The sequence below is a fragment of the Vulpes lagopus genome, chromosome 2 (genome assembly GCF_018345385.1).
Source record: "Vulpes lagopus strain Blue_001 chromosome 2, ASM1834538v1, whole genome shotgun sequence".
NCBI lineage: Eukaryota > Metazoa > Chordata > Mammalia > Carnivora > Canidae > Vulpes > Vulpes lagopus.
Genome location: NC_054825.1, coordinates 167659708 through 167675847, shown reverse-complemented (window position 1 = coordinate 167675847; position 16140 = coordinate 167659708). Strand labels below are relative to the sequence as shown.

At 41.4% G+C, this 16140-nt stretch overlaps 1 protein-coding gene across 4 annotated transcripts; it reads left to right on the top strand.

Moving 5' to 3' along the window:
- Positions 1–1425: 1425 nt before the first annotated feature.
- On the top strand, positions 1426–15952 carry ZNF227 (zinc finger protein 227). 4 transcript variants are annotated; one of them, XM_041743924.1, is made up of 7 exons: positions 1426–1599; positions 2426–2543; positions 4565–4637; positions 5081–5142; positions 7193–7319; positions 8140–8262; positions 12979–15952. In XM_041743924.1, the coding sequence occupies exons 4-7, from the start codon at positions 5083–5085 to the stop codon at positions 15105–15107; spliced, it is 2439 nt and encodes an 812-aa protein (XP_041599858.1). In that variant the 5' UTR covers positions 1426–1599; positions 2426–2543; positions 4565–4637; positions 5081–5082; the 3' UTR covers positions 15108–15952. The 4 variants fall into 4 exon arrangements, with proteins under 4 accessions (XP_041599858.1, XP_041599860.1, XP_041599856.1 ...); XM_041743922.1 differs by lacking the exon at positions 1426–1599 and adding an exon at positions 1606–1779; XM_041743926.1 differs by lacking the exon at positions 2426–2543.
- The last annotated feature ends 188 nt before the right edge of the window (positions 15953–16140 follow it).

Below are 16140 nucleotides of genomic sequence, written 5' to 3'. Positions count from 1 at the left end.
CAGGCTGAGGAAGAAGCAGGCTCCATGCACCGGGAGCCTGATGTGGGATTCGATCCCGGGTCTCCAGGATCGCGCCCTGGGCCAAAGGCAGGCGCCAAACCGTTGCGCCACCCAGGGATCCCAGAATACACGTTTTTTATTGAGAGGTAGATGGAAAAGAAAAGAAGCCTCAGTCCTTTTCACTGGTACAGAAAGGAATTGCAGGACAGTGAAATGAAAGTAAAGTTGTGTAAGTACACTCCAAAGGAGGAGTAAGCCAATCAACAGAGACTATGCACCTCCCCCACCCAGGACATACTCCAGGGTGTGGGCTTATCTCAACTTTTTCTTTTGGTCTGGTCTTAGGGTCCTGACATCTAAGTGACAGACCTGGATTATATAATAACTAGCCAACTACACATGTCCTTTCCCAAAATATATTGGAAATGCCTGGGCAGGGTAGGAAACTGGGACACTATTTCTATTCTGGAGATAGGTCAGATAAGGACAAGAGGCTGCTTTCTGCACAAGTGCAACAAGCACAACAAACTTAACTCTTCCTCTGCCAGGATGTTGTAAACACAAATCATGGGCATAAGGTGGATGGGATAAGGATGGGATAAGGGTGGTCCCTGGGCAATCCTTGTTTGGGGCTCTCCATCAGGACATCTAAGGCCCATTCTCCTGTAGCTCATGCCTGACTTCCTGCCTAACGTTCAGTAAATAAGATCTGCAAACATATATTGTATTGAATATATGGATATTTCTAGGTATTCCTCTCTGCTCCCCATCTTTATTTCTTTGAAACATAAGTTCTATCATAAATTTGCGCAAATAACAATAGTTTTTTACAGTGACCATTGCATAAAAATGTAATTAACAATAATGTATTCATCCTTCAAACTCAGAAATCTGAGGAATGATTGCAAACCCCCCAGTTAGGAAATTGATCATACACGTGTTCTGAAGCTTGTCTTTTTACTCTGAGTATGCCTTAGTTAACTTAAAAGTCAAGTTCTGAATTATTCGTGCTATTCACAAAAGTTGACATCTACAATATATTCTGTCTCCATTGCATCTTTTTAAAAATCCCTCATCCTTTTTTTAATATCTAAAAAGTGTCTGAAACTGCAAAATAAAGACTATCATTTTATCCCTTCTTTGTCTAGTAGTAGTGGATACAATTTTATTTTGTAAAGAATCACGTGATCTGCTTGTTACAAACTTATTTTATTCTAAGACTGACTATTCAAGTATCAGCTAAGTATGTTTTGTCAATTGGAAAAAAAAACTCAACTTCACTGGCGCCAGAGAACTGCTTTATGCCTGCAAAATAAGAAACCATAACGCGGATTCTGCAAGTTGCAGTCCTCAAACTACCAAAGGGGAGATTTGCTAGAGGGTGGGGAAGGAGGTGGCTTACGGGGGCGGACATAGTTCTCCCTCCTCTTGGGGGCTCTGGGAACTGTAGTCCTCAACTCTGTCTGGAACCAAGGATCCGCTGCAGCGCTTGTTCCGTTTGGGGGCGTCTTGGGACATGTAGTTCCGGGGCGCCGCGGAGTCGGAGGCACTTCCGCCCCGGAAAAACAAGACGGCCGCCATGTTTTCGGAAGTCCGGAGGTGAGTCAGGCTTGTACCCCACCCCCGACGCCTCGGAGCCCTCCCGGCCTGAGCGTGGGACTAGTCGCTACCTCGCCGGCCGTCTTAGAATGGAGAAGTCGCGGCCGCCGGCGAAGGCTGAGACACGGAGGGCAGACGCTCTCCTCCCCCACTTACCAAGCGGCGCTGCTACTCGCCTCGGTACACTATCTGGCGACTTGTTCTTTGCGCTCCTCTGTCTTCCTCCGTCAAGGAGCGAGCGAGCGGGAAAACACTGGGGAGGGTTGTGATTCGCAGGAAACGGGGCGATACGTGTTCAGAGCTTAGAACGGTGGCGGCACGGGTAGCGGGGTGGCTCTTGCTATTGGGAACGCGAGTTCTGTCGCCCGCGCCCGTTGGCCTGGAAGCCCCAGCGGAGGGAGGGAGGGAGGCAGGGAGGCCGGGGCTCTGGGAGCAACGACTCGGCCCCGCTGTCGTCCTCCCGGACGCTGAGCTCTTCCCGAGCTTTACCCACCTCTCCCGAGGGCCCGAGGACCCCGCGCTCGCGCCTGGCCGTGGCCGCGGGGCCCCTTTCCTCACCGTCCCCGACTCCGGAAAGGAGAGGAAGGACGGACCCCCTGGCTCCTCCACCCGCCGCCCCGGGTGCCTCCCAGCCGCAGTACTTTCTTGGTCTGTCATCTTCCGTTTTCAGTTCATTGGGTTTCCTTCCCTGAGTAAATTACCTCTGGGAAAATGTTGCAAGTGTTTGTTGCACCAATCTGCGGGATGTTTGATCTCCTTGTTAACATGTGTCAGTGTGTGTATTTTAAGTATACTTTTTTAAAAAATATATTAATTTATTCATCAGAGACACAGAGGGAGAAGCGGGCTCCCTCCGGGGAACCTCATGCGAGCGAGACTCCATCCCTGGACCCCGGGATCACACCCTGAGCCAAAGGCAGACACTCAACTGCTGAGCCACCCAGGTGCCCTATACGTATTTATTTAAAAAAAATTTTTTTTTTAATTTTATTTATTCATGATAGGCACACAGTGAGAGAGAGAGAGAGGCAGAGACACAGGCAGAGGGAGAAGCAGGCTCCATGCACCGGGAGCCCGACGTGGGACTCGATCCCGGCTCTCCAGGATCGCGCCCTGGGCCAAAGGCAGGCGCCAAACCACTGCGCCACCCAGGGATCCCCGTATTTATTTTTAAATCGATCGCGTTGTATATTTCTTTTGCTCTCCTTTCTTCAGTTTTGTTTCTTTTTGTTTGCTCTCAACTGGTTTGGAATAAAAAACGGTTGTCTGTCTCAGATACTAAATTTAATCAGCGTGTGTTCTCATTCTGAGAAACGTTGAGTCTTAACATACTTGATATCTGATGATGGCCCCTCACAACCACCACCTTTTTTAAACTGGAGGGCAAGAGGGCACCTGGGTGGCTTAGTCCGTTAGGGCACCTGCCTTCGGCACAGGTCATGATCTCAGGATCCTGGGATCCAGCCCCTAGTCAGGCTCCCTGCTCAGTGAGGAGTCGGCTTCTGTCTTTGACCCACTCCCCTGCTGATGCTCTCTCTCTCTCTCTCTCTCTTTTTTTTTTTTTTGCTCTCTCTCTCAAGTGAATAAATTTAAAAATCTTTTAAAAAATAAGCTGGAGGGCAGGTTTTAAGTCTACATTTTGTTATAACCACTCTCCAAATTGGTCCTATCATTCTTAGCCTTTTTTTTTTTCTTTTAATTACAAAGACATACCCAAGATATTTACAGGTGTTTACTTACCATTGCTTCTTTCCAGGTTCATATAGTTGTGATTGTCCTTCATCTTTGTTCAGCTGAAATGTTCTTTTCTTCCCTCCTGTCAGTAATCTCTCGATTGAGCTTAGAATTCAAGTTTGACAATTATTTTTTTTTTCTTCCTCTTGGAGATAGCATTCTCCATACTCTTTCCTGATTCTGTGAATCTAATAGTCATTTCTATTAGTAAACTATATTTTCTTTCTGGGAGCTTTAAGGATTTTTGTTGTATTTAGGTCTTCTTAGCTATTTAGAGTTTTTCTTTGTATTCCTGCGTTTCAGCATGATTTTCTTAGGATGTATTTATTTATTTTTACTTTAAAAAGATTTTATTTATTTATTCATGATAGACATAGAGAGAGAGAGGCAGAGACACAGGCAGAGGGAGAAGCAGGCTCCACGCAGGGAGCCCGACGCGGGACTCGATCCTGAGACTTCAGGATCGTGCCCTGGGCCAAAGGCTGGTGCTAAACCGCTGAGCCACCCAGGGATCCCCTAGGATGTATTTATTTTTAAAATATTTTAGAAGTGAAGTGAGGCAGGGGAGAGGGAGAGAAAGAATGTTAAGCATGCTCTATACCCAGTGCAGAGCCCAAGGTGGGGCTGGATCTCATGACCTTGAGATCACGACCTGAGCCAAAATCAAGAGTGGAATGCTTAACTGACTGAGCCATCCAGGCATCCCAGGAGTGTATTTATTTTTATTTACACTGTTCAGAACTGGTGTATATGAACTTAGCAATTATCTTTTGAATTAAGACTTCTCTGACATTTCTTCTGTTTTCTTTTCCTCATATTCCTTCTATTGGACAAATATTGGAGCCTCTCAATCTATCTTCTGTCTTGATACTTACTTTGTATCTTTTTTTTTTTTAAGTCTCCATGTTCATAGGATAAAAGGCTTTTTACCAATAATTGTTTTTGACTTCATGAAGTAAATTGGAAATGATGCTAATAACAGTGTGGATAAAATGTTATTAGCTGAGCAACAAATTCTTAAGAAATTTATTAATGTATGTACTTATTTATTTTTAGATAAGTAAGAAGAAATTTTAAGTCAGAATTAGGATTTTCAGAGAATAAAGATGATTTTCGTAGGAGAGCATTAATACATTTAGTCCAGATATCTTTCAGGTCTTTTTTGCTATTGATGGAAAAGACATCTGCAGATAAGAGTTTATGATGCAGACTATCATCTGCTTTTTTGCAGCTGCAAGAAAAAGGGACTCCTGGTTCTTTGAACTTTCCATCTACTCATTTAATCCGTGGAACAACCTTATGAGGTGGGTATGATTTGCAATTCTTATATTCATGTGCAGATGACCTCAGTGAGGCACGGAGAGTTTTTTTTTTTTAACACCGCCAATGTTATATAGATGGTAAGTATCATTTCTAGGATTTAAACCTAGGTTCTTGGCTGTAGAACCCACTTAAAAAAAAATCTACATGTTAACCATGCCATTCATTTTCTATCATCCTCAGGATGAGAAATTCTTATAGTAGGGATACTGCATTTGGTTGTACAGTGAACTGTACAGTTGTTCACTGTCCAATGGCCCCAGGCTGACAGACTTAGTAGTTGCAATCTGCTCCATGCTCTGCTTACCGTGCTATATGTGGCTACATCTGCCTGGAAGTAGGAGAGCTATTGTATAATTTCTGCAAAGATCGACATGGGCTTGTGGCAGCCCTGGCCTGCATCTCATGGCTTCTTTGTCCTTCCCAGTTATGCCTCCTCAGGACTCTGACCTTCCCCAGAAGGAGCAGGAGAAAATGACCAAGTTTCAGGTAAGGCATTCTTTTCTGTCTCCTCAGATATGATTTAATTTCTAAAAAATTAGGCACATCTTTTTCCTCTTCCTTGGAAAAGTTAGTGGAAAACAGATTTTGAGTACATGTTGTATGCCAGGCTATGTGTGTGCACGTGTGTTTTGTTTTATGTTTATTATGTCACAAAACAATCTTTTTTTTTCCCCACAAAACAATCTTTGAAAAAATAATACAAATTTGAAATAGACCAGAAGAATTTACACTTACAACTTGGCTTTCAAACCGCCTCTTTTCAATTTCCCATATGATTTTTTCACTTGCATTCTTAACTCTGTAATATTGGAATTGGCAGGATATATAGTTGAACCTCAATAATGCAGGGGTTATTTGACCTCCTCCTCCACAGTTAAAAATCCATGTAGAACTTTGACTCCTTAGAGACTTGACCTTAGCCTACTATTGATCAGAAGCCTTACCAAGAACATAAACAGTTGATTAACACAAATTTTGTATGTTCTACATATCCTATGTTGTGTCTTATAAAAAAGTAAACTAGAAAAGAGAAACTATTATTAAGAAAATAATAAGAGGGATCCCTGGGTGGCACAGCGGTTTGGCGCCTGCCTTTGGCCCAGGGCGTGATCCTGGAGACCCAGGATCGAATCCCACGTTGGGCTCCCGGTGCATGGAGCCTGCTTCTCCCTCTGCCTATGTCTCTGCCTCTCTCTCTCTCTCTCTCTCTCTGTCTCTCTCTCTGTCTCTCTCTGTGTAACTATCAAAAATAAATAAATAAAAATTGAAAAAAAAAAAGAAAATAATAAGAGAGGATACATTTATAGTACTGTAAAAAACCAATGGGCGCCTTGGTGGCTCATCAGTTAAGTGTCTGTCTTTGGCATAGGTCATGATCCCAGGGTCCTGGGATCAAGTCCTGCATTAGATTCCCTTCTCAGTGAAGAGTCTGCTTCTCCCTCTGCTCCTCCCCACTGCCTGTGTACTCTCTCTCTCAAATAAATAAATAAAATCTTTTTAAAAAACAATCTTCATGTAAGGTAGACCCATGCCATTCGAATCCTTGTTGTTCAAAGGTCATCTGTGTTTATATACATTAGAGAAAGGCTTAATAGCTCTTATTAAGATAGATGAGGAAAAATCAAGTTGGAATATGAGTAAAATGAAATATCAAAGCAAACTTATGATGAAAATAATGATCATTAATAAGTAAATGTGTGCAAATGTTAACAAAGGCTTTCTATTTATTTATTTCACTTAGATTTCCAAAAATTTTTTTAAAAAGGAGTTATGTCCTGTTTGGCCAGAGTCTAGAGATTTAGGAACACTTGTACTCTCTTGCATGAAAGGTGAATTGGGAAAACCTTTTGAGAGGGAAATCTGCCATTGTGCTTAGAAAATTTTGGAAGTGTTTATTCTATGACCTTATAGTTGCTACTTTTAGCCAAGGTCTCTATAAAAGGATCTTTGCAGTGTTGATTACAATTAAAAATCTATAACTAATTATACATGATTTGGATTGATTAAAGATAAATCATGATTTCTAAGGAATGTAATATTCTGTGGTTGCAAAATGGAATGAAACACTCTAACAATAATAATTGTTTGGATTTATTGAGCAATTTGCTCACATACCAGGCACCATTCTATACTTATCTAATGTTTTCAAACATCTTGTGGTTTAGACATCATTAAAGAGAAGAGAAAATTGAGATAGTGGGAAGTTAAGGAATTTCCCCAGGGTCCTGGAATTAAAACTTTGAAATATGACCTCATTGCCTTCACCAGCTGTGAATGCTGCAGGTGGATACAACATGTACATTGAAACAACAGAAGAGCTGTGTGTCTGTCCTGGAGGGCTACTGAAGGCCTGTGAATATTGCAAACATTAAAAACTGACAGAATCCAAGCTTTGTTGGGTGGTTGGAAGGGGACATTGATGGGGGACAACTGCTGGGCTAAAATCTGCCTGGGTTCCCTTCTAGGTTGAAAACAATTTTTTGGTAATCCTCTTTGGAGATCATGGAATTGAGGTTGTGTGTGTTTGATGTTGTAGGAGGTAGTGACGTTCAAGGACGTGGCTGTGGTCTTTACCATAGAGGAGCTGGGGCTGCTAGACTCCACCCAGAGGAAGCTGTACCGAGATGTGATGGTGGAGAATTTCAAGAACTTGGTCTCAGTTGGTGAGAACAGGGGCCCTATGACACCCCCTTGAGAGTCGGTGTCCTTAGTTGTTAAAAGCTTTGGACCTTTTGAATTGGTTCCCTAACCCTGAAGACACAAGTTTTTCTAATCCCTGGGACTGCAATCTTGGTCTTTCTGCTCAGGCAAAATTCTGTTCAGGGGTGATTTTTCCCCCAGGTGACATTTGGCAATGTCTGGAGACAGTTTGGATTGTTACAAGTTGCGGGGGGGGGTGGTTGCCACTGGCACCTTGTGGCTACCAATGCTGCTAAACCTCCTACAATGCACAGTACAACCCCCATGACAAAGAATTAGTTGGTCTAAAATATGAGTAGTGCCTCAGTTGAGAAATCCTGTTTAAATTAATTATAAGTGGGAAACATAAATTATAAATGGGCTTCTATACTGTGTCTTTTAAATACTTTTTAAAATTTTGGTCATGACCCACTGGTGCATCATGGAATTAATTTAGTATCTTGTGCTGGCATTTTTTTTTTTTTTTTAATGAAATAGGATAAAATGAAATGATAGAAACTATTAGAGTTCCTTATCAAGACCTGCTCACATTGTAGCAAAACTGACTATTTGCAGTAAGTGCTGTGAGAGTGTGGGAAATAGGATGAGAACAGACATTGGCTAAATCTAATTTTATCTCTATCTAGACATGACCTAGGTCATGACCTAAATTTATTTATTACAGTTCATGATCAGAAAAGTCCCTAAAATATCACTTTAGAGATTCTGAGGATTGTAGAACTTGGACAGAAATACACTTTAGCTGTGTGTTTACCTTAAAAATGTATATCTACCTTTTCATAGGACGTCTTCCCTTCAAGCCAGATATGGTATCCCAGTTGGAGGCAGAAGAAAAGCTTTGGATGATGGAAAGAGAAACCCAAATAAATGGGTATTCCAGTGAGGACCACGTGACTGTTCCTTCAGGTACCAGCTAATCTGCTTCTCACCACGTCCATGATTACCACCCTTGTCCAAGTACTATCCTCTCTTTCCTGGACTGTTACAGCAGCCTCCATGTTGGTCTCCCTGCCTCCTCCCTTGCATTCCTGTTGTCTGTTGTCCACATGGTACCAGAGTGATTCTTTAGAAAGCAAGTGAAGTCATGCCATTCCCATGCTGAAAACCCTCCAAAGACTTCCCATTTCACTCAGAGTCCTCCCAGTGGCCTGCAAGACCCTACCCAATCTGAATTCCTCACCAGGTTCACCTTTGATCAACCTTGGTTTTATCCTGGTTCAGATCATTCCTTGCATCCTGGATCCCCTGGAGTGTTCTCCCTGCTGTTTCAGGGCCTTTGACTAGCTGCCCCTCTGCCTGGGCATAGAATCCGCAGCCACTCTCTTATTAAATAAGGTCTTTGCTCGGATTTCATCTGTCTGCATCAGCTAGGTCTTCTGTGTCTGCCATTTAAGACATCATCCTCTTCCCGTTCTCCATTCCCTTACCTTGCCTTATTTTGTGTCTAAGTACTGATCAGCTCCTGACCTACTAACACATTTTTATTTACTTGTTCACCATCTGTCTTTCCATAAAGTAGGAATCTTGGCAGTTTCATTTGTTGTGTCTACTCAAAGCCTCGGATGGTACTTCTGCATAGGAGGTGATCCTGTGCACTTGTTAAATGAATAGGTTATTTAAATAGTTACTGTCCTTGTAGAAGTGAACTGTGATACCAGTCTTTTCCGAATGGGAGGAATGCCTGGTCCATGTCCCAAGCCTGCTGATTTCCTTCCCACCTCGCCTTTCACTGCCCCCCTCCTTTCTCCTGCCCGCCCTCTCTTCATTTTTTTACCTCACTTCTCCATGTCCTTTCCTTTCTCTTGAAATTTATATATTTCTCAGTTCTACCATTTTGAAATTAAAAATTCAATATTCCCAGAGCAAGCAAATTTGTGTGCTCTCCTTTCTGCTTGAAAGATGAAGTGGAGAAGCTTGTCTGCAAATGTGATAAAATAGGTGATGAGTTCTGTGAGTAATTGATGGATGTGCCCCTTCTTTTCTCCTTTCCCTATTTATGTCACTTCATTTTTGATATGTTCAAGATGTTAGATACTTCACTGGTTCTTACTAAGTCTCACTAAGTGCAGATTTAACCAGGAATGATGACCCTAGTAATTACTGTCATTTCTCAGTTTTGCACAATAGAGTAGGAGAAAAGCCACAAGCCTAGGTGAGCTCACAGGGAGAAGAAGAAGGCCCAAGTACTGGGCCCTGGGTCCTTCCTACAGTAAGAGGTCAGGGAGAGGAGGAAGATCTCTCTTTTAATCAATCTTGTAGCATTTTCTGCCACCTTTTCTCAAAGTTTTTTTTTTTTTTTTTTTTAAGATTTTATTTATTTATTCATGAGAGACAGAGGCAGAGACATAGGTAAAGGAGAGGCAAGCTCCCTGCAGGGAGCCTAATGCAGGACTTGATCCCAGGACCACAGGATCATGACCTGGGCTAAAGGCAGATGCTCAACCACTTAGTCACCCAGGTGCCTCTCTCAAAGGTTTTTGATGTCTTCAACATCAGCATCATGCCACACATTAAAAAATTGTCCTAAAACGTTCTTTGTAGGTCACAAGAGGCCAAATTAAAGGGCTTATCTTTTGTAAAGATTCTTAAAACAAAAAGCTTACAGATACTAAAGACCAGCAGACATCACATCTCTATTATTCCTAGAGATGGCTGATAGATTTAGAGCACACTAGTGTGACCAGTGGATTGTTCTGGAACATTGTCTTCCGATGAATGTCTAATGTCTCATTTCTAAGACATCTTTGAATATGTAAATATTTATACTGATTAACCTTAGAAGATAAAAGCTGTTCACAGTGGAATGCTGTGAACTAATTAAACTATCAGAAATTACTGATGCCCGTATGCCAGGCATTTCAGCTCATCAGCTCTCCTGAAACAAGCTCAGGTTGACTATTTAAAGTGGAAACTGCCTCGTTCATACAGCCAGCTTTGCAATTAACCACCCTCGCCTCTCTCTAACGCCTAAATAATCATAAAACCTATATATGGTGGTTGTTTAGTGGTTTCAAATTGAACATATCCAAGCATCAAAAGTCACTGATGTAGTTGTGGAGATGAGGAGGGTCCTTGTTAGGAAATAAAATTACAGACTTTCTAAAGTTTTCTGGTGCAGTTTGCATCCTGGTGGTATTAACTAGCTGATAAGAAGCTTTTTACATGCTGTAGTGAGTTCTGATACCAAACAACCTGAAGTTGGCTTCACCAAACACCGATTTCCCAGGTTAATGGCATAGTCCTCCACAAGACTGCCCACCAAGACGCCAGACACCAGCTGGGCTTTCCAGGGCCACCGTCACTTCTAACCCAATTGGCATTCACTAGAATGACAGAATTCGGGAAAGCTCTACACTTAAAATTATAATTGTATTATAGCAAAAAGAAAACAAATTTGCTAGGGCACCTGGGTGGCTTAGTGATTGAGTGTCTGCCTTTGGCTCAGGTTGTGATCCCAGGGTCCTGGGATCAAGTCCTGCACCAGGTTCCCTGCTTCTCCCTTTGCCTGTGTCTCAGCCTCTCTCTCTGTGTCTCTCATGAATAAGTAAATAAAATCTTAAAATATATATATATAAATTTGCCATTTTTTTGGTATATTTTTTATTGGACTGCGATTTGCTCATCCATCAAGTGCCCCACTCAGTGCCCATCACCCAGTCACCCTGTCCTACCTCCCACCTCCCCTTCCACTACCCCTTGTTCGTTTTCCAGAGTCTCTCATGTTCTGTCACCCTCTCTGATATTTCCCACTCATTTTCTCTCCTTTCCCTTTTAATCCTTCTCACTATTTTTTAATATTCCCTGTATGAATGAAACATAGAATGTTTGTTCTTCTCCGATTGACTTACTTTTTTTTTTTTTTTAAAGATTTTAGTTTTAAGTAGTCTCTATATCCATGTGGGGCTCCAACTCAACCCCATGATCAAAAGTCACATGCTCTACTGACTGAGCCAGCCGGGTATCCCAAAAAGAATACAAATCAGAACCAACAAAAGGGAAAGATGCATAGAGTGGGCCTGGTTGCCTCCCATCTCCCTCTCAGGAACCTTAATTTAATGAAATCTAAAGTCCCTTTTGCCATGTACATATTCACGGGTTCCAGGGATTAGGGCATGGACATCTTTAGGGGGCCATTTGACTAGCCTACCATACCTAGAAATGTGTACACACCTATTGAGACCTTTTCAGCTTATATTATTAGAATGTAACTTTACATTTAAGGAAATTAATTATTAAGGACTTGGTACTGCCTCCCTCCCTAACATTTTAAGCCAGTGGCTTCCATTTATTTTTAGCTATGATCCTCAATCAAATATTTTATATCTTGACCCGGCATGAATATAATATATGTGTGTATGTGTGTGTCTATAGCTAAAACAAGCATTTCATATAGTGGTGTCCTTACTGCTTGTGATATACTTCTCATATTCTTACTCTAGTTCTATCTTCTCTTTTCTTTTTTCTTTTCTTTCTTTTCTTTCCTTTTTCCTTTCCTTTTTCCTTTCCTTCCCTTTCCCTTTCCCTCTTTCCCTTTATTCTTTCACTTGTCCAATTTGTGAAATTGGTTTCATAGTTCATTAATGCATCCCAACAATTTGAAAAATTCTATTAGAGATAATGTAATGAAGAAAACAAAACACATGTTTTCTTTGTGACTGTTTAATTCTAGTGGGTCTAAAAAGATAAGAACTAGTTAGGAAGTATGCAGTAAGTCAAGTAGTATGTGCTGTAGGGAAAAGTAAAGCAGGTAAGCCAAATGTAGAGACTCAAAGGTGTATGGGAGTGGGGAGGAATTATTTTATATCAGGTGGTAAGGAAGGCATTTTAGTGGGGACCTAGAGGGAATGAACGAAAAAGCAAGCTGTGCAACTTTCTGGGAGAAAGCCTTCCACACCAGCTTAACTGCCCTCTTCCTTTTCAGGGTTGCCCTTAAGAGTCTCCACTGTGCTCTGTTTCTTGCCTTCTCCCAGGTCCTTTCTTGGTCATACAAGATTAGTTTTCCCTTTTCCATTTCTTTTTAGAGCCCTGAATGACTAGCAGGTTTAGAACAATGAGTGTTAGTATTCCACTCACTTCCCAAATTTACTCTTGGAAGATAATTCCTGCCAGGACCTAAAATATCATTTAATGCCTACAATCTGAGCTTTTATAGGCTACCTGGGTAGAATCCCTCTTGTCAGAAGCCTACTGAGGAACAGGTTAGTAGGCTTTTAATGGATGTTATTGTAAGATGGAGTGTGGATTGTCTCTGTGGCCTACAGTCATTTGATTTTAAACTTACAACTCTCAAACCATCAAATTTATGGTTCTAAATGGGTCACACTTATACTTAGTAGATAAGAGTGTGTTGACCCCATTCTTTGCTTCTACTTCCATAGAAAAACATAAGAGGATAAATGATACTATACAGACATGACCCCCCATCCCCCAAACCCCACTCTGTTCTTTGCTTCCACTAGTATGGAAAAACATAAAAGGATAAATAATATTGTACTGACATAACCCACCCCCCCCTGACCCTCAGACATGAGGCTTTATGCTATGGCTTAGATGTGAAACCCTGATATTTCTGTACCTAATCATTTACTTATCGTCATCTCTGAATATTGCTTTTTCTTATAGGCAGCAAGAATCAAAATGAGATGGAGACACTTCGAAAAGTTGCATTAAAATTCCTTTCAAATGAAGAACTATCCTGCTGGCAAATCTGGAAACAAGTGGCAAGTAATTTAACCAGGTGTCTTCAGAGAAAGCGCTCCCAGTTACAACAAGGCGATTCTATTCAGGTTTCTGAAAGTGAAAATAGTGTAATGAATCATAAAGGAAATGGCTCTGCTTACACTGCAAATCAAGAGTTGTCCGTTTCAAGAATCCAGGACTCTTCTGGTAATACATACTTTCACGAGTCACAGAATCAGAGTAGAGGTCAGCAAGTTAATACGAAAAATAACCAGCGTATATCTGAAGCCTTCATGAAGAAATCACCACTTAATGATCATATTAACATTGACACAGAACAGAAACCTTACATTTTCAACAAATGTGGCAGAAGCATTTGTGATAGCTTTAATCAGCGTATACCTCCGAGACCAGAATTTCATCCATGTCGTGAGTGTGGAAAGGGTGTCAATTATAGCTCAGTGCTTCTACTTCATCAGAATGTTCACACAAGAGAGAAATGCTCTAGTCAGAGCTCACATTTGCAGACGCATCAGAGAATTCGCCCAAGAGAGAAACTCAGTAAGTACCATGAATCTGGTGATTGCTTCAAGAAGAGCACTTCTCATCCTCATCAATCTCACCATATAGGAGAGAAGTCCTATAGATGTGACAGTTGTGGCAAGGGATTCAGTAGCAGCACAGGACTTATCATTCATTACAGGACTCACACTGGAGAGAAACCTTATAAATGTGAGGAGTGTGGTAAATGCTTCAGTCAAAGTTCAAATTTTCAGTGCCATCAGAGAGTCCACACTGAAGAAAAACCATATAAATGTGAAGAGTGTGGTAAGGGCTTCGGTTGGAGTGTTAATCTCCGTGTTCATCAGAGGGTTCACAGGGGTGAGAAACCCTATAAATGTGAAGAGTGTGGTAAGGGCTTCACCCAGGCTGCACATTATCACATACATCAGAGGGTACACACTGGGGAGAAACCTTACAAATGTGATGTCTGTGGTAAGGGCTTTAGTCACAATTCGCCATTAATATGCCATCGGAGAGTCCACACTGGAGAGAAACCGTACAAATGTGAGGCATGTGGGAAAGGGTTTACCCGTAATACAGATCTTCATATCCACTTCCGAGTTCACACAGGAGAGAAACCCTACAAGTGTAAGGAGTGTGGGAAGGGCTTCAGTCAGGCTTCTAATCTTCAGGTCCATCAGAATGTCCACACTGGGGAGAAGCGATTCAAATGTGAAACGTGTGGGAAGGGCTTCAGTCAGTCATCAAAGCTTCAAACCCATCAGAGAGTCCACACTGGAGAGAAACCATACAAATGTGATGTGTGTGGTAAGGACTTCAGTTATAGTTCAAATCTTAAGCTGCACCAAGTAATTCACACTGGAGAAAAACCATATAAATGTGAGGAGTGCGGGAAGGGTTTCAGCTGGCGATCAAATCTTCATGCTCATCAGAGAGTCCACTCTGGAGAGAAACCCTATAAATGTGAGGAATGTGATAAGAGCTTCAGTCAGGCTATAGATTTTCGGGTACATCAGAGAGTCCACACTGGAGAGAAACCATACAAATGTGATGTATGTGGTAAGGGCTTTAGTCAGTCCTCTGGTCTTCAGTCCCATCAGAGAGTCCACACTGGGGAGAAACCCTACAAATGTGATGTCTGTGGAAAGGGTTTCAGATATAGTTCACAATTTATATACCATCAGAGAGGCCACACTGGAGAAAAACCTTATAAATGTGAGGAGTGTGGGAAAGGCTTTGGAAGGAGCTTGAACCTTCGTCATCATCAGAGGGTCCACACAGGAGAGAAACCCCATAGATGTGAGGAATGTGGTAAGGCCTTCAGTCTCCCCTCAAATCTTAGGGTCCATTTGAGTGTTCACATTAGGGAAAAACTATTTAAGTGTGAAGAGTGTGGTAAGGGCTTCAGTCACAGTTTACGTCTTCAAGCCCATCAGAGAGTCCACACTGGAGAAAAACCATACAAATGTGATATATGTGGTAAGGACTTCAATCACCATTCACGTCTTAAATACCATCAGAAAGTCCACACTGGCAGGAATCGTTAAAAGTGAAGAATGTTAATGCTTCAGTCAGGATGCGTATCATGTGTTTGGAGAGTCCATGCTGGTAAAAGGGATTCCTCAGCTCTTTCTAACAAATCCATTAAAATGATAACATGGGACCATAATAACAGGAATAGAACTGAAATTCAGGAGGAATGGCTTGCAACTCTTGCCAAGATCCAAGTGATATAAATGGTCTTTAAAACTGAACATATGCCTAAAGATAATGTGTGAAAAGGTTATTTGCCAAATACTAGCTAGTTTGGGGGGGCGGTCAGGGAGGCTTTTGGATAATTTTCCCTTTAATTTACATTTTATACTTATTTATAGTAACTGTTATTTTTACTAGAGCTATCAAGCTGTGAAAAATGAATAAAATTACTGACTAAGGTTTCCTGACCAAGAACTCATGATTGCTTTATTTCATATGGTATATTAGATTACAATTAAGGAATAGAACCCCAGTGATGAATCTTTGATCTTCAGAAGTAAATTTGTATCTGCTGCAGATGTATATAAAAGAATGGTCATTGCCTCATTGTTTACAATAGCAAACAATTGGATTGCCAAAGTATTTTATGATTTAATTCAGTGGAACGCTAGCTAGACATCAAATAGAAGGTAAATTTGTAGTTAAGGATGTTGGAAGATGGAATATATAAAATATATTAACCTGAAAAAACCAAGCATGGGATTTTTGTGTAATCACATGAATAGGTACTTGTAGTTCTTGCTAAATAAGATTTTGCTTCCTATATTTTGTATTTCTTTAAACTTACTGTTTTGAGGGATCCCTGGGTGGCGCAGCGGTTTGGCGCCTGCCTTTGCCCCAGGGTGCGGTCCTGGAGACCCGGGATTGAATCCCACGTCGGGCTCTCGGCATGGAGCCTGCTTCTCCCTCTGCCTGTGTCTCTGCCTCTCTCTCTCTGTGTGTGTGTGTGACTATCATAAATAAATAAATTAAAAAAAATAAACTTACTGTTTTGAAACAATCTAAAGCTACAAAAATGTAAAAATTATATAAAATCTCCTATAT